The following is a 26,283-nucleotide window of genomic DNA, read 5'->3' on the forward strand; positions in this document are numbered from 1 at the left end:
GACCTTACCATTCTCCCCGGGGTCTTCGTCAGTGATACTCAAGAGAGCAATCACCGTGCCGAGTGGGGAATCCTCAAGGATGGGGCTGGAGAGGGATGTGACAGTGATCTCCGGGGCGTTGTTGTTGACGTCAGTGACCTCCACCAGCAACTTGGCCACGCTGGACATCCCAAAGACCCCTTTGTCCTTGGCTTCCACAAACATCTCCAGCTGGGGCTTCTGGACGTCCAAGGCCCCGACGACTTTGACCTCTCCCGTCCGGGGGTCGACACGGAACATCCTCCGGAGTTCAACCGGCGTACTGTTGCTGAAGGCGTAGCCGACCTCCCCGTTCTGCCCTTCGTCCAAGTCGGTGGCCCTCACCCGAGTGACCAGGGTGCCGTTGGGTGAGTTCTCTGAGACGCTGGCCCTGTAGACGGAGTGCTCAAAGACGGGGGCGTTGTCGTTGGTGTCCAGGACGGTGACCACCACCTGGGCCTCTCCGGAGCGCTGCGGGTTCCCTCCGTCCTTGGCGGTCAGGACCAGGCGATGGGTGGCCTTCCGCTCTCGGTCCAGGGGCCTTTCCAGGACCAGCTCCGGGTAGCGGCTCCCGTCCCCTCGGGTCTGCATGGCCAGCCGGAAGTGTCCGCCGCCGCCGTCGTCGTCGCCGGGGGCAAGGAGGGTGTAGCTCTGGACAGCGTTGGGCCCCTCGTCGGGGTCCCGGGCGTCGGGGAGGGCGAAGCGTGCCCCGGGGGCCAGGAACTCGGCCACGCTGAGGTGGTACTCCCGCAAGGGGAAGGCGGGCGCGTGGTCGTTGACGTCCAGCACCTTCAGGTGGAGCTTGTAGAGCTCCAGGGGGTTCTCCAGCACCAGCTCGTAGCTGAGGGTGCAGGAGGGCCTCAGGGGGCAGACCAGCTCCCGGTCCAGGGGCTCCCCCACCGAGAGGGCCCCCGTGGAGGCCTCCAGGCTCAAGTAGGCCCCTCCGGAGGCACTCCCGGTCACCAAGCGGAGCTTGCGGGAGGCCAGGCTGGAGGGATCGAGGCCCAGGTCCCGGGCCACGTTGCCCACCGCCGCCCCGCGCCCCGTCTCCTCCGGCAGCGAGTACTCCACCTGCCCCTTGGCCCCGGAGGGGAGGAAGGCCAGCACCGAGAGCACCAGGCAGCACGCCCCCAGCAAGAGCCGCATGCTGGACCCCTCGGCCTCCTCCTCCTCCTCCTCCCCGGCCTCCTCCTCCTCCTAGCTCCCCGAAGGGAGCATCCTCCCTCCCTCCAAGGGCTACGAGGCCGAGGAGGAGCTCCTTCCCGGCCAGCTCCCGACCCCGGGCATCATGGAGCCCTTACTCCTCCTCCTTCTTCTCCTCCTCGTCCTCCTCCACTGCCGACGCCCGCGTCCCTTCTGCTGAGCCAGCAGCCGATGCCTTTCGGAGGAGAGATCATGCGGGAAGAAAGAGCAGAAGGAGGGAGGGAGGCAAGGATGGAAAGATGCAGGCTTGCTCTCTCTCTGTGTCTGCCTCTTTCTCGCCCGCCCCGTCGCTGCCTGGCAGGGAGGGACCGGTCCACAGCGCCGCCTGGAGGCCCCCGCGGGAAGGGCGCCCACCGCCAGACCCCCGCCCAGAGCCCAGCCCTCCTCCTTCCCAGCCAGGCATCGCTCAAAAGCAGGGGGTGACGATCATCCGATTGTGTCGGAGGGTTTTTGGTGTGTGTGTGATGTACTGTCCTGTATTTTTTTCTCCAGTGTCCTACATTTTGGGAGGGGTGGGGCTAGTCGTCCTCCTTTGTAGGGAGGGGAATCTGCTCAAGGGGGGGCTGGGGGGGCATCCACCGCCGGAGCCGCCAAGAAACAGCCTCGGAACGGGAAGAGGAGGGGAAGAAGAGGGGGAGCACGAGGAGGATGGAGGAGGAAGAGGAGGAGGAGGAAGGGTGGGACCCTCCTTGGCCCTGCCTCCCCTCCAGGGTCTGGTCAGGGCTGAGGATCGACCCCCTCCTTCTGCTCCTGGCTTCCCCCCGACCCAAAAAGCCCCGATCCTTCTCAGGCAGGGGACTACGCGTCCTCCTTTTCCTCCATCCACAATGGAGGACGTTTTGGAACCCCCCCCCTTTGAGCAGGAGACACGTCCTCCATTTCGACCACCTGTCCAGGAGGACAGTCCAAAGGCCCTCCCTTTGGAGGATGGCTATGTGCAGCACCAGTTTCAGGGCTTTGGGTTTGGTCATGTCCTGCCTCCTGGGCGGCGGGAGCCTTGGGAGGCAGGCAGGGAAGGAGGGGGGAAGGATCCATCGATCGGCCTCCTGCTCAGCCAGGGTCCCCCGGGAGGCTGTCGGGAGGGAGCCATGCCACCGCTGTAGCTCTGCGAGGGAAGGGCTGGCTCTGCTCCTCCTCCGCAGCCTCTCTCTCTCTCCCTGGACCGCAGCCCCCCCCCCCTCGGCCACATGGGATGGGGCCACCGCCCCCACAGCCTTCCCTTCTTCACCTTCCCATCAAGGGGACCAGAGGTCGCCACCGCAAAGGAGGAGGACGACGAGGAGGCACTGCATACAATCCTAGACTTGGAAGAGGCCCCCAAGGGCCATCCAGTCCAACCCCCTCCTTCTGCCATGCAGGAAATCACAATCAAAGCACTCCCAACAGATGGCCGTCCAGGTTTAGAGGCTTCCAAGGAGGGAGACTCCACCACACTCTGAGGGAATCACAGAATCATAGAGTTAGAAGAGACCGCAAGGGCCATCCAGTCCAACCCTATTCTGCCATGCAGGAAATCACAATCAAAGCATCCCCAATAGATGGCCATCCAGCCTCTGCTTAAAGACCTCCAAGGAAGGAGACTCCACTACACTCCGAGGAAGGAGTGTGTTCCACTGTCAAACAGCCCTTACTGTCAGGAAGTTCTTCCTAATGTTGAGGTGGAATCTCTTTTCCTGTAGCTTGCATCTATTGTTCTGGGTCCTGTTCTCTGGAGCAGCAGAAAACAAGCTTGCTCCCTCCTCAACATGACATCCCTTCAAGTGTTTAAACAGGGCTATCATATCACCTCTTAACCTTCTCTTCTCCAGACTCAACATCCCCAGCTCCCTAAGTCGTTCCTCATAGGACATGGTTTCCAGACCCTTCACCATTTTGGTCGCCCTCCTTTGGACACGCTCCAGTTTCTCAACATCCTTTTTGAATTGTGGTGCCCAGAACTGGACACAATATTCCAGGTGAGGCCTGACCAAGGCAGAATAGAGTGGCACTATTACTTCCCTTGATCTAGACACTAGACTTCTATTGATGCAGCCTAAAATCGCATTGGCCTCTTCAGCTTGTTCAATTTGTGGGTTTACTAGTGACCAAAAGAAGAAGAAGAAGCTCTAAATGCTCACATCAATATAAATGCATGCTTCCCGGCCATGCTCAAATTGGAGGACATTGTGGAATTCCTCCTGGACTGAAGATTGAAATGGAGGACATGTTCCAGAAAAGGAGGACATCTGGCCACCCCACTTCAGACATTCAGAAGGATGAGGCTAAAAAGCAGAGACCCAGAGTTTCCCTTGGGACTGCAGGGAATTGTCTTAGGAAATTTTGGAAGATGAAGCTGCCTTCCTTCCTCTCCTATTTTTTCCATTCCATACATTCCAGGTCCATAACTGCACAATAATCCAGTTTGAGATCACTTTAACTGCCCTGGCTCAGTGCTGGGGAATCCTGGGAATGGTAATTTGTTGTGGCCCTAGAGCTGTCTGACAGAGAAGGCTCAATGTCTCACAAAAGTACAGTTCCCAGCATTCCCTAGCATTGAGCCAGGGCAGTTAAAGCGGTCCCAAACAGGATTATTTCTGCCATGTGTTTTCGACCATAGTGTACAAAGAAGTCTCTTTCTCTTGTTAGATGAAAGCACTGCAGTGTCTTCTCCATAGACCTACCTTAAGATGCAACAGATTATTAACCTGAGACTCAACCCAGGGTTAACAGGGGAAAGTCTTTTAATTTTTAAAAATGTATTATTTAAACAGATTACTTTGTAGAATCCTAGAGCGGTAAGGGACCACATATGCCATCTAATCCAACACTTTGCCATGCAGGATACACAACTAAAGCACAACTGAAAGATGCCTTTGTTGTTGTGCGCTTTCAAGTCTTTTCTGATTTATGGCGACCTTAAGGCAAACCTGTCATGGGGTTTTCTTGGCAAGAATTGTTCAGAGGAGGTTTGCCATTGCCTTCTTCTTAGGCTGAGAGCATGTGACTTGCTCAGGGTCACCCAGTGGGTTTGATGGCTGAGCAGGTACTCAAACCCTGGTCTCCAAGTAGAGGTAGTCCAATGCTCAACCTCTACTTAAAGGCCACCAAAGAAGGAGAGTCCACCACTCTCTGAGCCAGTCCATTCCAGTGACCAACATAGCGGCACTATTCCTTCCCTTGATCTATTCTAGACACTATACTTCTATTGATGCAACCTAGAACCACATTAGTCTTTCTAGCTGCCACATCACAATCAAAACATTCTTCCCAGTGTTTAACACCACAAACTCCACAAAATGATGATACCTTAATTGACCAACCAAAATGCACAAAATACACCATGCAGGCTCTCTAAGCTTCACTTGCTGATTTTCCTTTGGATGAAAAGACCCAGCAGGGACAAGGAGGCAGACTGAGGACTCTTTACCATCAAGTCCTTCAAAGTATAAGATCCTACGCTCCAGAGGTGTCGCAATTTTGCCCTTCTATCACCTTCACAGCTTCCTTCCTCCATCCCCACCTTTCACAGCCTCAGCCACAAATCAGCCTTTGGTGCCACCTTTTTCTCGAAAGGGGCACCTCAACCAATGCTGTCTTTCCCTCCCAGCAAGCATTCTGCCTTCTGATGTGCACTTATGGGACAAATGAAAACAGCTGAGTCCAGTGGGCCTTCTCGCCAGTAGATATCCTTGCATAGGATTGGCTTTCCCAAAATCATTCATTGTTGTCGTATACCTTCAAGTTATTATTATTATTATTAACCTTTATTTATAAAGCGCTGTAAATTTACACAGCGCTGTACATACAATCTTTTTAATTGGACGGTTCCCTGCCCTCAGGCTTGACCAGCCCTCGGAGTTTCTTGGCACGGTTTCCTCAGAGGGGATTTGCCACTGCCTTCATCCCTCTAAGGCTGGCCCAGTGGGCTTCCATGACCAAGCAAGGACTGGAACTCTGATCTCTAGGAATCCAACCCTCCAGCCACTCCAACCACCGGTTTATACCAAATAATGAATTGGTTATCATCTAAGGTGCGCTTTCCTGCCTTTTGCTGCTCTGGGCATTTGCTCTTCGAAAGGGAAAGGAAATACTGCTGAATGGAAAGCTTCCTTGGGTCCCTTCTTTTCCACCACTTGGAAGTTCCACCAGGCCTGGGAAGGAAGCCCAGTTTGCTGTGAACATGTGAAGGGGGCAGAACCATCCAGGATGGAAGGAGAGAAATGTTGCTTCCCCACTACTGATCAATGGTGTCAGGGGGGGGGGGGGGGGTGCAGGCGGTGCGGACCACACCAGGCGGACCACACCCTAAAGGAGGGTGACACCACTGCTCCTCAGACACCTACATTTTGGCAGAAAGAGGCTGTGACATTCATCTGCTTCCCTTTAAAATTCTTTAGAAAGTGGTGGGGGGGGAACTCAGTGGGAGGAGAAAGGAGTGGCCCCAGATTATTTTTAAATTTCAATTTCAAAATTTTAATTTTTAAAAAAATTGAAATTTTTGAAATTTTTATTTTTTTTTTACATTTTCTTTAACAACATCACATATTTACCAAATCTTCGTTGTGTATATGTAAATACGTTTAGGTTGTGCATATGATACTGTAATTTTAATTTTGCTAGTTCTTTTTTAATCTCAGAACTATTAGCATTACATTCAGTAGTATATGGGAATTACGATTTACAAGTACAAAAAGCATTACTAAGGATTCTATATGGTGCAAAATGGAAAGACTAGAGGGTAACATCATGAGTTACCGCACCGGGTGACACCAACTCTAGTTACACCAATGCTACTGATGCAAGTACACTTCACTCGACTTAAAAGAGTTCATGCTGAAATCAGCCTAATTTAGGGGTTGAGCAGATGGACAGGATAAAGGAGTGATACTGTTTTTCCCCTGACTGGTTGAAAAGCCCACTCTCTGCACAGCCCACTCCCAAGGCAGGCCAAATATCCATGGGCAGTCCACACCATGCAGCATTAAGCTACACTTCTTTTTTCTTTTTGCCTCCCTCCATTGTAGGGACACTCCACCCCAGACTGGAATTACTTCCCTCTTCCTGCCCAGCTGCCATCCCATTGGCCCTGTGTGACCAGCCACACAGTCACATGAGCAATACAATCCCTGTACAGTGCATCAGTGCGCCCAGTGACACATAAGTAACGAGTGAAGGAAAATTCCATTTTGGAGGGCAGAATTTTGCTCAGCCCAGCGCAGTGATACCCTTGAAGGGAGTTAGTTGCACAAGAGTTGGCAGGGTGACCAGATGTCATAAATGCAAAGGAGGACAATGCACCACATAATGTAAGACATTGAAGATAAAGGCAGGACATGACCAACTAAAAGCTAAGAACACTAATATAAATGTTAAGCCATGCTTCTTCATCCTGCTCAAAATGGAAGACATTTCGAAATTCCTCCTGGACAGAAGGTTGAAATATACTTCCAGAGACATGTCCTGGAAGATTAAAACATCTGCTCACCCTGAAAGTTGGCAATGGCTGGAGCAGGAAGCGCATGAACCCCATTCACCTCCTGGACGCACTTGTGCCAAGTAATGGGAGCAGGGCGTTCCTCAGGAGAGACAGAAGGAGCAGGGAGAGGAACAAGGCCCCTGAGCCTCTGCCCGAGAGAAGCCAGAAAGGAAGCTTTGTGCCTCTGCCATCTGCTATGGTGAGAAAGGGCACCTCTGTAAGGGCGTGAGGGAGAAAATAGTCCAGAGTTTAAAGTTTTGGATTGCAGAAGGGTACGCTGGTAGCCAGAAATGTTACACTGAGGGTTAACCAGAGACAGAAATCAGTGCAGAGCCATCACAACCCTTGCTTAGACAATCAGATGGCACTGCAGCAACAGGAACTGAATAAGACTGAAAGCCCCTCAAAGAGGACTACTTCCTGGAGGATAAAATGGCATCTATTACAAATCCCTATAAGAACTGCAGGGGCAAGCAAAGAGGCCCAGGGCGACTCTTCCTTTTCCCTAGAATGGGTTTTCTGGCTATTGCTGTTTATAAACACTGATATTTACCTGTGTTTTGTTTTAATTCATTCTTTTACAAAGTTCGATATATTGGTTTAGCTTTTGCTTTAATTTGTGAAGAGCAAAGCTAGACAGCAATATTAAAAACAAAAATATTGCTTGGGGCACATAAAATATTGCTTGGGGTGGATGTGCTGGCAAAAATTACTAAAGAGAGTCCAGTTATGAACATTATATACTTGATTTTACTTCTTTCATTGGGCAACCTTGACAAAACAGGCAATGTTAAAACAATTTGCTTTCCATAGGTTTTTTTCCCCTCACATATGATTCTTTACTTTTATTCTTTAATATTTTTTTCATTTTCTTAATTTTTTGTTTTTACAATATCCATTCCACAGATATATTTCCACACAACACATTTATACACAACAGATTTATACCTCTACCCCTCTCTACCATTTAGACATACTAAAATCCAACACTTACTAAACTACCTCTGTCTCTTCTAATTTCCTCCTCCTATCAGAGAAAGATTGCTATTCTCTGAAGCTGCCAGCCACAGATGCTGGCGAAACGTCAGGAATAAACTCTTCTAGAACATGGCCACATAATCCGAAAAACCCACAAAAAACTATGGATGCCAGCCATGAAAGCCTTTGACTTCAAATTTGCTTTCCATTTCAGCACTAAAGCCAACTGCTAGTTCCCACTAGAAACCCACTAAACAGATGGGTGATAAGTCAATGTTTGTGTAAACTCCATGAATTTGATAGGTCTACTCTAGTTCTTGACTAGATATTTGATATCGACCTTCTGTGAGTAATATAGTATCTAAGAGTCAGAGTTATGAATCAGAAAACCCTGTGTTTAAATATCTGCTGAAATGAACACACAAGGCAGATATAAAACTACCTAGTATTTTTAGCCTCAAACTGACCCCCAATATGCAGTTAATCATACAGACCTATTGTATTTTTTGTGTATGCTTTCATATTGCCTGCCAACTTATGATTACCCCATGTATTTCATAGGGTTTTCTTAGGCAGGTAATACTCAGAGTAGTTTTACCAGTTCCTTCCTCTGAAATATTGGCCTGTTATAGACTGCCAAAATAAAGCTGCTTTGGGTCTCTTTGTAGGTATGCTATTTAAATGATGCATGCATCCTAAGAATCCGGAAGCTGCACCAAAGCTGCACTCTGGTGCTTAGGAATGGAGTGTAGCTTTGGCACAACCTCTGGACTCTTAGGACCCATGCATCATTTAAACAGCATACCTCCAAAGAGACCCGAAGCAGCTTTATTTTGGCAGTCTGTAACAGGCCATAGTCTTCAGCACCTGATCTTGCTGGTCTCCCATCCAAGTACTAACCAGGGTTGAGCCTGCTTAGTTTACAAAATCAGATAGGATCTGGTGCTCTTAGCTATTTAGGCCACACAGTTCTAGCATACAGTTATAAAGGATAAAAATACACCGTGCAAAGAATTTTGAACAACCTACTACATACATTTATATATAAGCATTGACAACATTTATGTGGGTAACATGTATAAAATCAGTTCCTAACGGCTGAAAGGCATTATTTTTGTACAGGTCATCAAAAACATTAGAGGGTTCAATGGCAGACTTTACTTGTTACTAACATGATCTTCCAAAATCTCTTTGCTCTTAAGCAAGTCCAGCAAAAATGGGAAATTATTCTTCTCTCTTCATTTAACACTTCCACCCTAACATAAAGAACTGTGATATGATGTGATTTGTAATGGTGTAATATACCAAGTTGTTATTAGCTTAAAGCATTTCTCTCTTAAATTAGCACATAAAGGAAGATGATTACCATGCTTTTATGTTGCTGCTTCTGTTTCTCACCCGGTGGAAGTGAGAAGGAGTTTTAAAAAACAAAATCTACCCTGTAGCAGCAGAAACAGCTTTCAGGGTCTCCAAAAGAACTGAGTAACAACGAATGTAAATTCCTAGCACAACAGTCTCAGCACAGAAATCTGGGAGGGCTTGGATGTGCACTCTCAAGCTACGAACATGCTAAGGAATGAATTGAAAAACCAACAGATAATCATAGAACTTCATCATATAATGCCCAATCCTGCTCTTCAGTCATCTTGGAAATGGCTGCAGTCAACCAGCACTGATATACTATATTTCCTGTAGCAAATCACCACATGAAAAATATTGCACCACGTGAATAATACCATAACAAATATTACATTTATGTGACAACCACAATATGTAGACTAGTTCTTATTAGTCTGTGCTGCTTCCTATTGTCCAAATTGCTACTGTTCTTTTCCCTGCTATGTAAGAAAGTATGTGTGGATTAAATATAGAACCTGTACAGACAGGCCAAAATAAAGCTGCTTCAGGTCACTTTGGAGGTATGCTGTTTAAATAATGCACACATCCTAAGAGGCCAGAAGCCGCACCAAAGCCATGCTCCAGTTCTAAGTTCTGGCCTCTTAAGGTGAGTGTGTCATTTAAACAACATACCTCCAAAGTGACCCAAAGCAGCATTATTTTGGCCTCTCTGTACAGGCCCATAGTGTCATTATATATATTTCTTCCATAAATAGGTTGGGTTAATTCATACACAGGTTAGGAAGTTGATATTTGATTTCAAATTAGTTCATGGAACTTCGTATGTCACATAGCACACAGGGTCATATGAAAAAATTACTCCATCAAGCTTTTGTAAAAATGTATATACCCTATTTATACACCCCTCAGTGAACACAGAAATGATAAAACAATTTGTGGTCTGAAACATGTACATTTCTGGACTTGTAAAGTGTTCCATAAAAGGCAAAATGGAGTTCAGCAACACATGCATGTTCAGCAACTGCAAAGGAAAAAAACACTTTTCTAAAATATACAGCAAACATGCTTTAGTCAATATGGTGATGCATCCATTTAATGTGTCATTTGAAAAATGTGCACAAAAATATGGTCAAATTTGTTTTGTCTTTAAAAAATGAAACTGAATTCTTGTAAATTGGACATTAGCTCAAGAAATCCTACAAGTTGTGTGTGTGTGTGTGTATTAATATGCATATTACAAATATAACCTTCTGTGGATAAAGAATCCATGTATATAAAGGGCCGACTGCATAGCTTTTACAAACCAAGGGACAGGACTCAAGAGTCAATTATTTCCTGTCACATTTGACCCTCAGGTGTGATGTATTTTAGGGTTTTTTCCCCTCAGAAATCTAAATATGTCATTATTATTATTATTATTATTATTATTATTATTATATTAATTTATATCCCTCCTTTCTCCCATTACAGGGACTCAAGATGGCAAACAACAAATTAAAAACAATACCATTTTAAAACAATACAAAAACATGAAAATGTATGAAGATAAAACTTAAAAAAACATTTAAACAATGCTAAAAGTTAAAACACCCATGCTTTAAAATGTTAAATATGTTAAAAACTTAAAATCTAAACAGCTTTTAAAGCCCAACCCTTGCCAGTTTGAAAAAGTGTGACAGCACAAGAATGTTTTTATCTGCCGCTGAAAGGAGAGCAGGGATGGGCCATCCTGGCCTCTCTAGGGAGGGGGTTCCAGAGCCTGAAAGCAGCCACAGAGAAGGCCCTATCCCTTCTTCCCACCAAATGAGCTGAGAGAGTGGTGGGACAGAGAGAAGGGCCACTCTGGAACATCTCAAAACTCTGGAGGGCTCATAAAGGGAGATACAGTCCTCCAAATAACTGGAACCCAAGCTGTATATGCTAGAAAAAGCTGCCACTAATTCCATATTATAAAATCAAGAGAAGAATAACCAGCACTTTAAGTGGATTATGGGGGGATACAGACAGGTGGCTCCATGCCACCCTTTTTTGTCCCTTGTCAGTGCCTTGCCAGCCACACGGCATGGCACTGATGTGCTCCCTAAAAAGGAGCCACTCTAGGCAATGGATGCAAGCTGCAGGAAAAGAGATTCCACCTCAACATTAGGAGGAATTTCCTGACAGTAAGGGCTGTTCGACAGTGGAACACACTTCCTAGGAGTGTAGTGGAGTCTCCCTCCTTGGAGGTCTTCAAACAGAGGCTGTATGGCCATCTGTCGGGGATGCTTTGATCTGGATTTCCTGCATGGCAGGGGGTTGGACTGGATAGCCCTTGCAGTCTCTTCCAACTCTATGGTTCTATGATTCTAGCTTCTTTTTAAGGGCATCATCGTGGGGCTTGTGTACCATGATGATGCCACTTCCGATGAGTGCCATTTGGGCGCTTGGATGCCCGCACATCATCATCATGCAGCCCGTGTGGATGGGGGCATGGCAATATGGCACACGGGTGCCAAAAGTAGGGCTGGGCGCATTTGGACGGAGCCTTAAATTGGCTCCAAACCAATTTACCCAAAGCACTAGTCTGTACCAGGCCATAGTCTATTATTTGACATCGGAAGCCTATTACTATTCTGTCTACTAAGGACTACCCTTAAACACTGTGAAACACTTGGCTAATGTTACTTTAAAGCCTATGGACTTGATTCTCACAAATCAAGAAAAATCAAAACAAAACCATAAACATGTGGGAGGGGGAAATCTACCTAGTATCTTAAAGAAAGGATAGATATACAGACAAAGATTACTGAAAATAAGGTTAGGAAAACAAAGCCTTTACAAGCCAACTGGTGGACTGAAGACAAAGGTTGCCAGTGCGGCAGCATTCATTACACTGGCACAAGTCAGGCAATTACATTTCCAAAGCCAAGAAACAGCATCTGGCTTCTGACCTGCATTTCTCAGACAAACCATGTATGCAGTCTATGAGATTCATCACAGCCAATGACTAGAGATTTATTACAGGCAGCGGAAAGCTAAAAGACAAGGAACAAAAGCAGAGCCAAGCCTTTCTTCTCCTCAGAAGGCATCAAAAGGAAGCACACAGATGGGATTTGTTTACATACTGAAAAATGGGAAAGGTAAATGCTGTGTATCACCATAGAATGAATGCATCAAAATACAACGAACACAAGATAATTTTACAAGATAGGACAGATTATAGCAGGCTTACTGTAACACAATAGCATAAAACAGCAAGTTGGATTGCCTAGTGATATTGACGGATGAAAAAAAGGCTAAGGAGATGGCACTAATCTTTGGCCACATGAGGAATTCATAGACCAATGAAGTTATAAAGTGGAAACAAAAATACTGATTGGGTAATCTCAAGCGGTTATTTTTCATAGAGGTTATATAGAAAGAACCCTGAGTGACTTAGAAGGCTTGCTTGCATGACCTGCCTTGTTCATAAATGCCTCTTTCAGGCTGCAATCCTTTAGAGAAAGTTCCATGGCACTCAATGAAAGTTACTTCGGACTATATATGTATTGGATTTTGCTAATTTATTTCAGCCTTGTCTAGAAATTGCCAAAATAACATCATCATCAACAACAACAAGAACCTAATCCTCAGTGGTTGGAGAAGGAGAAAAATCAGCCTGGTTAAGCTTTCTTAATAGCTACCTGGTTTGAATCTGCTTCCCTTTTCAAACCCACAAATGCAGAGAGAGAGAGAGAGAGATTGAGAGTCCTCAGAACCTTCATCTTAATATTGTTTCTTCTGTTGTTAGAACTGATTCAGGGTTTTCCACCTGAAAACTCCCAGAGAACAACTAATGAGACCCAAAAAGTTGCATGCAATGAAACACACAAACTCAGCCTAGTGATGGCTGGTAGCTTCTGTGTCACTGGGACACTGAATATGTTTTGTGTTTTAAACTTCAAAACACTGAAAACCAAGATTCTAAGAACTGTGGGCCAAAACAGACTGCAGAGATAATCCAGCTTGAAACCACTTTAACTACCCTGGCTCAGTGCTAGGGAATTTTGGGAACTGTAGTTCCCAACAGAGAAGGCTCAATGTCTCACAAAACTACAGTTCCCAGAATTCCCTAGCATTAGGCCAGGGCAGTTAAAGTAGTCTCAAGGTGGATTATTTCTCGAGTCTGTTTTGCCTCTATAGCACACACAACTCAGATTCAGCACCTTGGACAGCCCCCTTACTTACAGATTAACACTCAGGAGTGGATTCAGCACCAAAGGACCAACTGGCCATCACTGAACCTGACTGCTGCTGCTTTTCTGTCTCCAAAAAAAGCACAGAGAGTGAGGGATTTGTATTAGAACATTAGGCAAGTGCCTGACCCTTCATTGTCATTGACCTCCTGCAACTTTCTCTAATAGGTTTCCAGACCCCTCTCCTGCTTTTTCAATGCAAATGGATAATCCACTGCCAGCTGGTTCACCTTGTAGAAGTAGATGCTGACATTTCATTATGTGGCATTTTATTTTTATAATACATTGTCTAGCTAGGACCACAATGACAGCGCAGCAGAGTCATTGAATAAAAAGAGGGGGGAACCACATGCATGAAGATACATTGAGCTTTCACAGAAGATTGTAAAAGAATTCAGAATAATCATTAACAGTAGGAACATTTAATTTGCATTATTATAGATTTCCTGTTCTAAGCTGTTTTCAGAGAAAATATAAGTTAAATGCTCTAAAGAGAAATAGTAATAAGCATACACAGAGAGAGAAAGTATAATTTGGCTCTGACTATGACTAGAGTTAAATCCTACTCCTGGCTTGCTTGCTACTGGCCTTTTTCATGTGCAATTTGATCCTATGCTGTCTCATTATCTTTCATCATTATGCTGTGACTGCATTTCTGCAGCATCTAGCATCCTAGTCTCTGGCATTCTCTCAAAATCAATCATAGTAATAATCAAGCCCTTACAAAGCCCTTGGGCTGACACAGCCGAGGCAAAGGAATTTCATGGGAAGGAAAATCATGTGACCAGTGGGACACATCCAACCACTTTGACTTTTCCACATTCAGGATCTAGGTGAATTAAAGCCCTCTCCCCTTTCTGTCTTATACGCATCACATATATTTCCAATTTTTATATTTACTCAAAGTCAAACTCCATTGAACTTTGTTGTCTTTCTAACGAATACACAAGCACAAATCAAGAGTGTACTGGAACAGTACTTTTCTATTTTCATCTTTGATGGCTATTGCTTTTCTCCCTCCTATCTAGCATTATTATCCTGGGCAGCCAGTAGAGATTAGAAGAGTCTCAATCATGTCTCCCAAAGTGCAGGTACTTCTCTCAGCAGATGAGCTGCTAAGCAGCTTCTGTGCGCCAGCAGCATTCTCTACCTTAGACATTAACACCAATGAGCCTAGTGCCTTTGGAAGTCTGATATCCCAGCTGATAGCTTACTTTACTCTGGTTGGACAAAGAAGGATAATACCACTCTATGTGAATACAACAGGCTTTTGCTTTCTATTGAATAGAAAATTCTTGAAATAAATTTAAAAGACTGATCTGGATTCTCAGGGAGGATCAGATTTCTCCAAGTTGAGGATAATATTTGACTCCCTAGTTTGAAATGACATGGGGAGAGGTATATCTGTATCTGCTGGTTACATAAAAAGCAGCAAGAGACCTTGTAATACCGTAACAGATTTATTATAGTAATATAGCATATCAATGAAGAAATTATCATAGTGAAGCCTGGTATATAAAGGCTTATGCCAGTGATGGTGAACCTTTTACAGACCGAGTGCCCAAACTGCAACCCAGACCCCACATATTTATTGCAAAGTGCCACGTCCCTCTGGCTTTCTAGTAAGAAACTCTGGCAAACTGTGCTAGGGTGACAGCATGTGTGCCCACAGAGAGGGCTCTGAGTGCCACCTCTGGCACGCGTGCCATAGGTTCGCCATCACTGGCTTATGCCATGTATATTTGTCTTACAGAACTGCAGGAAGGTAAAGTCTAACAACAGGATGTGAATATATGTCCTGAAACTCTCTGTCATTGATATCAGGTGTCCATCCATGACCGTCTTTACTTCCTATAGGAGCTAGGCAAATAGTATCTACATATTTAGAGACCAGATAATGTATAATTGGCTCATGAAGAATAGGCAAAAAAAAATCAAGAAAGAAAGGAATAAGATGAAAAAGCAATCAATACATGGGTAGTCCCTGCACTGACATACATGTGTGTATGCGTGCACACAGGCACACGCACCTTCAAGTCACCTTGTGAATTTCATAGGGTTTTCCTAGGCAAGGAATCCTCAGAGGTGGTTTTGCCAGTTCCTTCCTCTGAAATATAGCCAACATCACCTGGTATTCATTGGTGGTCTCTCATCCAAGTACTAACCAGAGCTGACCTCCTTAGCTTCCAAGATCAAACTGGATCTAGTGCTTTTAGGGGATTTAGGGCCTGTAGACACAATCAAATGTTCATTGGAATAAACCAGTTAATAAGAAGGCTAATTATGGCTTGTCATCACCTAGCTTCTTTGATTTGGATATGGTATATATCAAAATCAATTAAAAGGACTTGTTAGCATAGCCTACACCTCTCTCACTGGATGTAAGGTTTCATAATTAATATTTAGCGTTGCTCATGTTTTGAAAGGTCACAACGGCCTGTGGAAACTAGGAAGTTACACATGTAAGGAGTCACGCTGGCCTGAGGACATGAATGAGACCTAGGACTATACTAAATGCTAAATAGGTTTGATGATCACTCCATCTCCGTTCAGGCTCTTCACATTTCCTCTCACAATGAAAACAAAGCAAGTCCTGTTCCAAAGGAGTTAGAGACCATACTCTTCGCCTCATCTCATGCTGTGTTCCTATTCACCCTTCCTGTCCAACCATCCAGGGACTGTCTCAAATGTAATCAATGTTTTATCACTCTGGAGTTAAAACCATCAGCTTTTGTCAATTCCACAGAAAACCATCAAAAGAATCTGTTACACTGTTTGGTAACCTCAAGTACCCCTTGAGGGTATAAAATAGGATATAAAAATCTACCCCAGCCATAGCCATTTTCTTCACCGCCCTTGTGTTCGCAGATAGCGGCTCTATTCACAGATCAGGACTCCATCCCACTCTCTCTGTGTAACCCTCAGATGCTATCGGAGCCATTCTGTTTTCCATGGATTTCTCTTCAGGAGTCAGGACTGGAAATGACTGCCCTCTTTAACTCCTCATGCCTCTCTGTCCAACCTTCCACACCTTTCTTTCTGATAGCTTTGTATAGTTCTTAAAGTTGCATTGGTTTTTGTATATTTCTAAATAATATCGTTTTATTCACTGAAACCAGGGTACTCTCTGCAGTTAGTACAATGGGCCCTTTCCTTACGGAGGGCTCCGTTTTGGACCCCCACCCCACATAAGGCAAAAAATGGGTATGCTTGAACTCCATTGAAAACAATGGGGTGCATGCATGTGGTGCAGCATGTATGACATTCTTTTCACACAGGGCAGCTTCAGCGTAAGCTGAAAGCTGTGTATGGAACACCTGCATATGGCACGGATGCACTATACTAGTATACATAGGTGGAAAAAAATACCCAAAGTTACCCTCCTCTTGCAGCATAATTTCCCCCCAAATTTCAAGGAGATGCTGACACTGCTCATGGGAAACCCTAACACACACATCCCACCTTTTAGGGTAATAGACATCTCACTAGTTCTCATTTAGTGAAAATGAGTTCCCCTTGGAAAAGCTTTCAAACCATTTAATTGATTCACTTTAACAATATAGAAGGTGATGATAGCATTAAGGTGCTAAGCTTTATATTAATAATAATAATAATAATAATAATAATAATAATAATAATAATAAGCCTGAAAGTTAATCCATTTATTCCATTTGTTATAATAATACAGGATGCTAACTGGGACATTTAAATTCATTAGATATTTAATCTAAATTAAATATCTAGGAAGCTTTACAAGGAAGGTCAATAGACAGTGGTTAAATCATGGGCTGAAGACTGACTATCTGCAAATTGAAACAGATTAATTTTTTACCCAAGAGAATGTTAACATCTACCATTTTGTTTTAAAAAACCTGAACAGCATTCCACAAGGATAAAGACAATGTCCAAAATGTGAGAATCCATAAATCGTGCATTCATTGATAACAAAGCTAGGAGAAATCTTGAGTTATTTGTTCGGGCAGAATCAAGCCACAAAACAAACAAACAAACCCATATTTGGGGCCCTAGTAGTCGATATGGTCTACTTATTACTGAGTCTCTCTCATATTGCAGATATGCTCTTAGCCCAAGCCAGTTCCTTTCATTTTGTGAAATACAATAATCATTAATGGGAAAAAAAAGAAGGAGGGAGTAAATGTGACGATGAGGTACACCATTATGTACTACATAATACATCTCATTGCACGAGCTTATACTTCTTCTTTTATACCTCAGCAGTAAACAAAATAGTTTTACATATTTAACTTGTTTAACTGCATAAAGGTCAACACCTTTTGTTAAATGAAAAAGCTGCCAGGAAAAACAAATAGCAGCCAATGGACAATATCTTTACTTACTACTATCTGCCAGCCGCAGATGTATAAATGCCTCGTCGAAAGAATTTCTGGATATATCCTGCTGAGGACAGAGTTTGAAAATGGAGAGACAGTAAAGCCCGCAGTAAACGGTTATAACCTTTAGATCACAGGTATGTACAATGGAGCTTGTGGGCCACATGTACACTCAGGGATCTTTTTGTGCACCTCATACCCCTCCAAGGGTAAAAAGAAATTGCTCTAAAATGCCTCCAAATGTCCTCTAGTGGGTGTGGAGGGTATTGCCATATATTGGGAGGCACCCTAGATCACCTGGGGTCAAAGCAAGTTATTGCAAAAGGCCACAAAGTGCCTTCCAAGGGGGCAGGAATGGTAAAAAAAAAACATGGCGAGAAATCTCCAAGTCCACTAGAGCATGTTTGGGGGCAAAATTTCCAGGTGCAGTAGAGGATGCGGCTCCCTAAGAGGTCTTGGGGTTTTAAATGTTCTGAAGGTGTTCTGAACATTTGTGCAGAAGGTACCTGCATTTCAAAATTGGAACTACTAAGAAAATTGTGCCGTAACTGAGTATCCTTTTCTTTCGACTGGTTTCTGATTTATTTCCTGTCACCATGTTCCACAGTTCTTGTTTTATCTTGGCCTAACCCATCGTTTGATATCATTTTAATAAAGATGATGATGATATTTATAGGCCGCCCATTCATGGAGAATCAGGGCAGGTTACAACATTAAAAGAATACATTACAAATCAAACAAATATAAACAATAGTGTGTGTGTGTGTGTGTGTGTGTGTGTGTGTGTGTGTGTGTGTGTATAGAGAGAGAGAGAGTTCTTCTTCCAATTATTTCATGAAGCATTTGGATGCTGCTCAAATAAAGTGCCTCTCTGGCAATCTAGCTAATCCCATCTGCTGCAGTTTTTAACTTCTACTAATGTAGAAGTAGTCATTCTGGCACATGGCTCTTAACAATTTAAAGCCCAAACTCTATTCTCAGCACATCAGAATACTTCTGATGTAAATGCAACAGTGTTCTCCAAAAATAATTTTGGGCTGCCACAGTCTTTACTACCTCAGTTACATTTTATGATCCTGTTGTATAAATGGTCTTCAAAATAATTTCCCCTGCAATGATCTGAATACTGAACCAACTAGATTGTATTCCCTACTTTTAGCCAAGGTTATGTTTTTAAAAGAAGAAGAAAGAACTGTAGCTGTATGGCCACCAAGTTTATAATTTGAGGAGGTTTTTTTACCTTTAAACTGAATCATTAGCATTTAAATTGTTAATTTGGCCAATATTAGCATCGTGTATTTCTCCTGTAGATCTAAAAATTGTTTCCCAACTAATAAAAACTGATCTTTTCTATGTATTGTAGTTCAACATTAGCTATTCTTTCTGATAAGAGTCTTGAAAATCCCTAAAGGATTGTTTCATGTATTTGCATTGTGGAAATAAGACCATATATAAGCGTATCACTGGAATGAAAGTTTGTAATCAGTTAACAGCAACATGGAAATGTCAACCGTCTTGGAGACAGAAATTTGTTGTTGCTGTTGTGTGCCTTCATGTTGTTTCCAGCTTATGGAAACCATAAATTTTGTTGGCAAGGGGTTTTTTCATGCAGCATTCTTGGCAATATTTGTTCAGAAGGGGTTGCTTTTGTCTTTTTCTTTTCTTTTTTTTTTAAATTTGTTATTTAATACATATATATAAAAAGACATTAATTAACAATTATAACACATAACAAACCGTAACATAAACATACCTAAATCTTCCTACAAACATAACTTTGATTTCCTAAACTGTACAAATGAAGTTTCCATATATAGTTTTGTCTTAACTAACTCTTCTTAAATCTCATTACATTTATCCATAAGGTATAAAAGTTCCCATTAATAATTATCATGACCTGTTAACAGCACAACTTCTGGTAGATAAAAACAAACACATAGCCCCCAAAGCTTTTGCCTTTTTCTGACACTGAGAGAAAGTGACTTGCCCAAGGTCACCCAGTGGCTTTCAATGGCTGAGCAGAGATTCAAATCTTGGTCTCCAAGGGCTGCATGCATGAGCCAAAAGGCCCATGTTCCCCCTGGCATGTTATCCTGTTTAGACAATGCAAGCCAACAGCCCCAGGACAGGGAGAGCAGACCAGATGACATTCCAGTGGATCTGGCCTGGCCCCGGCCCAACCAGCCAGCTGGTTGTGATGGAGTTTCCCATGAACTCCACTGCAAAAGCCAGTAGATCAGACAGCTACCACTGCTACCATTCTTCTCACAGGCCCCAGTCATGGCCTGTGATGCCAGAAGGAGACACCTGGCCACATGGGTAAAGCCAGGTCTCTCACATCCACCTTTGTGGTGGGGGGCTGAAATTAGAATGGCAGCAGCTCTACAGCGCATCAGCAAGTGAACACCTGAACACCCAACTGTCACCATGCTGGACCAGGAAGGTGAAGAGGCCAGGAATGGACCGGTTCCACAGGCTGCGTTGGCCCATTGTATCCTGTTTGTGTGTTCAGGCCTGAAGTCCAGCGCTGAAACCACTACGTCATGCTGGCTCGGAGATAGAAATACTATACATAAAAACCAAAATGAAAAGGATCCAAAAGACAGCCTAACTTGATGGTGGGAAATTCTCCAAGACTTGTCTATTCAAGTTCACTCTAAGATGCCTAACACATAAACACAAATAACTAATATTCCCAGAGAAAAAATCAGTTTGGGGAAGGAAACATTTTCAGCTAAGAAACAGAAAAGGGAAGCATGTTTTACTACTACCTGACCCACAGACTACCTTTCTATTTCCAATCCCCTCCTCTGCCATTCTTTCTTCACTCCCCAAAACTATTCCAAAACTATTTCCTGTTGTAAAAAAAAAGAAGTATTTGGGAACTCTACAGGATAAAGAGCAATAATGCAGTAGAAGACAATCTGGAGCTGGTGGGGAAAAGAGTTAAATCAGTTTCTTTCCTTCTCACATACAGTCAGCCGTCCTTATCCACAGATATTTTTATTCGTGGATTCAAGCATCCACAGCTTGAAAATATTCAGAAAAAGCATAAATTCCAAATAGCAAACCTTGATTTTCCATTTTATACACGAGACACCATTTTGTTATGCCATTGGATTAAATGGGACTTGAGTTATCCACGGGGGGTCCTGGAACCAAGCCCCAGCGGATAACAAGGGCCCACTGTACTATTATGTTTTCTCTTATTTCCATATTGTTGTTGTTGCTGCTGTTGCTCTTGTTGCTGCTGTGTGTCTTCAAGCCATTTCCAACTAATGGCAACCCAATCATGGAGCAAGTTTCTTCAGAAGGGAATTGCCAATGCCATCCTGTGTGGCTGAAAGATTATGACTTGCCCAAGTCACCCAGTGGGTTTACATTGGCCAAGCCAGGATTTGATCCCTGGTCTTCAGAGTCACAGTCCAACCCTGAAACCACTACCCCACACTGACTTATTCCCTTACTTCATTAAAATTCACAGTAAATGATCGTCAGATTATTAATAAATTAAAATAATTTTTTAAATTCTCAGTGACTCTGTATTAAGGCACAAGCAGCTATTAATTTACAGTGACAATTTCTGAAGTCTCCAGATTGTTAAGGAACATTTGTCATCAGCAGAATATACATATGAAGAAAATGGGCATGGAATTCTTAGCTGCCTTGATTCCTAGCAATTAAGTAGTTATAGGCTGACAACCTAAAGTGAGGAAACAGAGCCTGCATTTATGCTCAGAATTAAATGGTACCTGAGCAATGCTGCCACATTAGTGAACTGTTATGTTGTGCAACTAAATGGACATTGTGAATAGATGCACACATGTGATGTACACCAATGCTGTTGTAAAAATACATGTAGAACTGCCAAAGTTAGTTGCTTGGCATCAGACAGGGAATATATTGCCAAGAGAGATATTTATTTTTATAGATATAGTGACAATACGGTAATACAATTACAACAGAAAAATGAAAGAAAACAAACTCCCCTTGTGACTCACCTGCCCAGATGCATTTGGGACCAGTTCCTTGCCACTCTGCAAGTCCCCATTCTCTGCAAAAACAGGAATGTTGGGGCTAAAAACCATGAGGTCATTCTTTGCTCCAGCCTCCCCAGTTGCAGTTGCCAGAATGTGGCTGTGGCGATTTGAGTATGACCAGCTGCCCACTTCACTGGCACAAACCAATGTGGCTGTGCCAGGCCCGTACACCACTCCTTCCTTTTGCTGACATTGGCATCGCAGGGCCATGTATACTACAATTGCCAACAGAAACAAGCTGGACACTGAACAGATAGCAATGATCAGGTAGATATTGGAATTGTTCACTGAGGTTCCTGGACTCACTCCCAGCCTGGGAAGATGGGAATCAGGGTGAGGAGCCTGGGCACTTGCTATTAGTGACACACTGAAGGTGGCTGTGACTGACTGTGCAGGCTTACCATGATCCTTTACAAGCACCAGAATATTCTGACTGTTAATGCCCTCTGCTTCATCCAGAGTTCGTGTGGTACTGATCTCTCCACTGTACAGTCCAACCCGCCAGGGTCCATTTGTTGTTTCATGCAGCTCATAGCGCAGCCATGCATTGTAGCCTGAGTCAGCATCTAAGGCATGGATCTTGCCCACCACATGCCCAGCTGGTATGGGAACCACCAGCATGGCTAGACCCTGCTCTGGCCCAGAAGCTGCAGGTGCATTGTCATTCTCATCCACCACAAAGACCTGAACTGTCACATTGCCACACAAGGAAGGCATCCCAGCATCCTTGGCTCTCACCTGGAACTCCAGAAGCTTCAGCTCCTCATAGTCCAAAGGCTGCAAAGCATAGAGCTTCCCACTTTCTGAATGCACTGAGATGTAGCTTGAGAGAGGCCAGAGTGTCTCGTCTATCCAGTAGCTGATCAGGGCATTTTCAGCCATGTCTGGGTCTGAGGCAGACACTGTGAAGATGTGAGCACCAGGCGGGTTGTTCTCTTTTACAAAGATTGTGTAGGAGGCCTGTATGAATGTGGGTGCATTATCATTTATGTCACTGATGGGCACAACCAGGCTGTTGCTGGTTGAAAGCAATGGCTCCCCTTGGTCTTGTGCCAGTACTACCACCTGATATTCAGACACTTGCTCTCGATCCAGGGTTTCAGACAGAACCAGAGAATAATAATTCTTGAAATTTGACAACAGCTTGAAGGGGAGCTCAGGTGGCCACAAGGAGCAGCTTACTTTCCCATTGGCACCAAAGTCTCTATCAGAAATGCTAAGCAGGGCCACCACTGTTCCCAGGGGGGAGTCCTCTGGCACTGGCACTGACAAAGATGAGACAGATATCTCTGGAGCATTGTCATTCACATCCAGCACTTCAATCAGAACTTTGCAGTGTCCTTTCATTGGGGGTGTACCTTTGTCTGTTGCTTCTACTCCAATTTCACCTAACCTAAAGCTTTCAAAGTCAATTTCTCCATTTAATCTGATTTGTCCATTGCTTGGATCTAAATTAATCAATGCTCCTAAACTGTTTGGATTAACACTTCGAATTGAATATGTAATTTCTTTGTTAATTCCCTCATCAAGATCTGTTGCATTCAGACTGATAAGTAATGTTCCTTTTTTTGTATTTTCAAAGACTTTTACTTGATACACAGACTGATTAAACAATGGTGCATTATCATTTGCATCCAGCACATTGATAATAAGTTGAACAGTGCCAGTTTGCTCTGGTTTACCTGCATCAGCGGCTGTAAGTAACAAATGGTATATATGGATTACTTCTCTATCAAGAGGTTTCTTTAAGACAAGAACTAAAGACTCACCATGTTTTTCATTGTTCTGAACATCTAAGGTAAAATATTCATTTGGACTGATTGTGTAGCTGAGGTGAGAGTTTGAACCAATATCATCATCAGAGGCTCCCTCTAGCGGAAAAGATGAGTCCAGAAGTCTAGATTCAGGAATCGTGAGAATTTGCTCAGCTGCTGGGAATATAGGAGCATTGTCATTGATATCCTTGATCTCTACTTCAACATGGAAGACCTTCAAAGGTTTATCCAGGATCACCTCCAGATGAACCATGCATACAGGGATCTGGGCACACAGCTCCTCCCGGTCTATCCGTGAATTAACAAATAAAATTCCATTTTGTACATTTACCTCAAAATAATCTCCACGGCCTTGGGACATCATACGAAACATCCGAGGCATGAGCTCATCCACCTCCAGGCCCAGATCTTGGGCAATGCGGCCCACAAAGGTGCCATGCTGGGATTCCTCAGGAACAGAATAATGGAGCTGCCCTCTTCCCATTTCCCATGCTCTGTGGAACAGAATCAGCTGCAGCATCCAGCTCTTCACCAAGGGGCATTGGTGCAAAACAGCCATAGTTGATGGTAATTGTTTTTCTTCCTTTCAAAAAAGTAAATCAAATCCACTCCCCAGTGTCAGAAATAAACAATAGGAAACAGCCAATTGTTACACGGTAATATCCAAGCCATCTTCCTAGGCTTCTCACATAGTCGCATCTTCTTACTGTATTTCTGGGAGGGGCTTTGATCTTTGTCTGGAAGCATTCTGATTTTAAGTAGGTAGCGACATCTTGTGACAACCAGTATAAGTGCCACACTGATTTGGATTTTGGATTTTTCTAAACTTTTACATTAATTTCATAATTGTATTCTCAAATTTATCTGCAACAAACTTCTATACATTTCTGCTACTGTTTTGGGTGAAGTCACTTTATTGACTTCTGGAAAAATAATTTTAGTCTTCACTGAATTATTGCCCAGGGACTGATTAGGCAGAGAATATTGTGATGGATCCAGACCTAGTCTACTTAGAGGAGATTCTTTGAAATCAACTGCACAACTGAACAATGGGTCTACTGTATCTAGGTTTTGATCTCCCCATTGAGTTCTATTCAACAAAACAGACTCAGACAAAAATACTGTGACTCCCATAAGCTTCTGTGTTGAGATAATTAATGGTAGAATATTTTGATGCTAGTATTGCAAAGACATACTGTGATTACACTTGACTTTTACATTATGATACCTTATCAGTTGCTGGTACCTGTTCTTTCACCATTTAATTCCACGGGACCAAACAGCATTACCTCTGGATTGAAGCCCAGCAAACAACAAAGTTTATGAGATCTCTCCTTCTCCTCATCAACCTAGATATCAAAGACAGAGTATACAGCAACCTAAAAATTAATGTCTCATAGAATATACCAAATGTATGAGAACAGCCCTTCCCTTCTGAATAAGACCACAGGCTGATCTTTTAAAACATCCTCTCCAAGCTGCTAATGAAAAACTCACAAGCAGAACATGTGCAATAATAGCTTCTTCACTGTTGTCCACAGTGACTAGTATTCAGAAGCTTGCTGCCTCTGATCTTAAAGGCAGGATACACCTATCATGACTAGTAAACATTGATTATCTTATCATCTATAGATCTGTCTGATCTAAAATGGTGGTCCCCACTATATCGTGTAGCAGCAAATTTCAGAGTTTGACTATATACATGTAAAGAAGTACCTTCTTTTATCTGTCTTGAATCTCCCACCATTCTGCTCCATGGGATGACCCAAGAGTCTATCATGACAGTGAGAAGAAAACATCTATCAACTTTCTTTAAGATCCTCCAAAGATAGAAACTCCACCACTCTCTGAGGCAATGCATTCCACTGTTGAACAGCTCTTACTATCAAGAATTTCTCCCTAATGTTTAGGTAGAATCTCTTTCCTTGTAGTTTGAATCCACCGCTTTATGTCCTAGTCTCTGGAACAGCAGGAAACAACATTTCTCCATCTTCAGTATGATCCCTTCAAAGATTTAAACATTCATGTCAATTCTTAATGGTCAGCAGAAAGGCATATTGACGAAGAAAGGCTCAGTCTGGTGTGGATGGAACTGCACTCCCCTTGAAGACTCAAGTCGTAGTATTCCTGGATTCAGTACTAATCCTATTATTTTCAAGGACCTGCTACCTTCTTGCCCATGAGATGAAAATGCATAATACTCACCTACTGCACAACATTTTGCAGTTAGAATTGCTCACATTTGTTCATACTAATATTTTATACTTGATAGAAATTCAGTGAATGTAACACTAGGTTCTGCTTGTCCAGTAATAATGATTTGTTCTTAGTTGGCACAACCCAAGAACTTGGATGGGATTCTTGGAGGGAAGAGAATCAGGTTTGCAGTATGGATGGATGTACTGTACATCTATATGTAGTTCTGACCCTAGATTTCCAGATGTCTGTGGTGGCCTTAAGTATATTAACACAGTTAAAGCATGTGCACTAGGCTTGCCCATTCCTGAAGATGTCTAATATGGACATTGTGCTGATGCATTGTTGTTGATGTTGTTATACACGTCAACTGCAGCTTGCAGCATATCATGACATTTTCCTAGCAAGATTTATTAGACATTAGCTTCTCCTTAGACTGAGGGAGTATGGCTTGCCCAACGTCACCCAAAGGGTTTCCCTGGATGAATGGAGACTTAAACTCTGGTCTCCCAGAGTCCTCTAGTTCAACACTCAGATCATTACAGCACACTGACTCTCTCAGGTCTTTGGTGCCTTAGTTATATCTTGTTTAGACAATTGTAATGGCTGAGATTACAAGGGATAGCCTTTGAAAAGTATTCAAAAACTTCTGCTTTCCTATTGAGCTAAGGCTAGACTGTTGTCTGTTGACAG

General features: G+C 43.5%; 3 protein-coding genes across 3 annotated transcripts in view; all 3 read right to left on the reverse strand.

The window, feature by feature from the left end:
• LOC121927764 (protocadherin alpha-C1-like) overlaps positions 1 to 1,205 on the reverse strand; it is a 91,832-nt gene extending 90,627 nt beyond the window's left edge. The window contains 1 exon segment of the mRNA XM_042461631.1: positions 1 to 1,205. This exon segment is cut by the window's left edge and continues 9 nt beyond it. Coding sequence (XP_042317565.1) covers positions 1 to 1,164 — 1,164 coding nt within the window. The 5' untranslated portion in view covers positions 1,165 to 1,205.
• LOC121927767 (protocadherin alpha-2-like) overlaps positions 1 to 24,065 on the reverse strand; it is a 76,113-nt gene extending 52,048 nt beyond the window's left edge. Inside the window, exon 1 of the mRNA XM_042461634.1 lies at positions 22,021 to 24,065. Coding sequence (XP_042317568.1) covers positions 22,021 to 23,953 — 1,933 coding nt within the window. The 5' untranslated portion in view covers positions 23,954 to 24,065. The remainder of the gene's footprint in view (positions 1 to 22,020) is intronic.
• The window catches only part of LOC121927766 (protocadherin alpha-3-like), a 205,707-nt gene that overhangs the window by 52,058 nt on the left and 127,366 nt on the right, over positions 1 to 26,283 (reverse strand). The window lies entirely within an intron of this gene.

This window comes from Sceloporus undulatus, chromosome 4, assembly GCF_019175285.1.
Source record: "Sceloporus undulatus isolate JIND9_A2432 ecotype Alabama chromosome 4, SceUnd_v1.1, whole genome shotgun sequence".
Lineage (NCBI taxonomy): Eukaryota > Metazoa > Chordata > Lepidosauria > Squamata > Phrynosomatidae > Sceloporus > Sceloporus undulatus.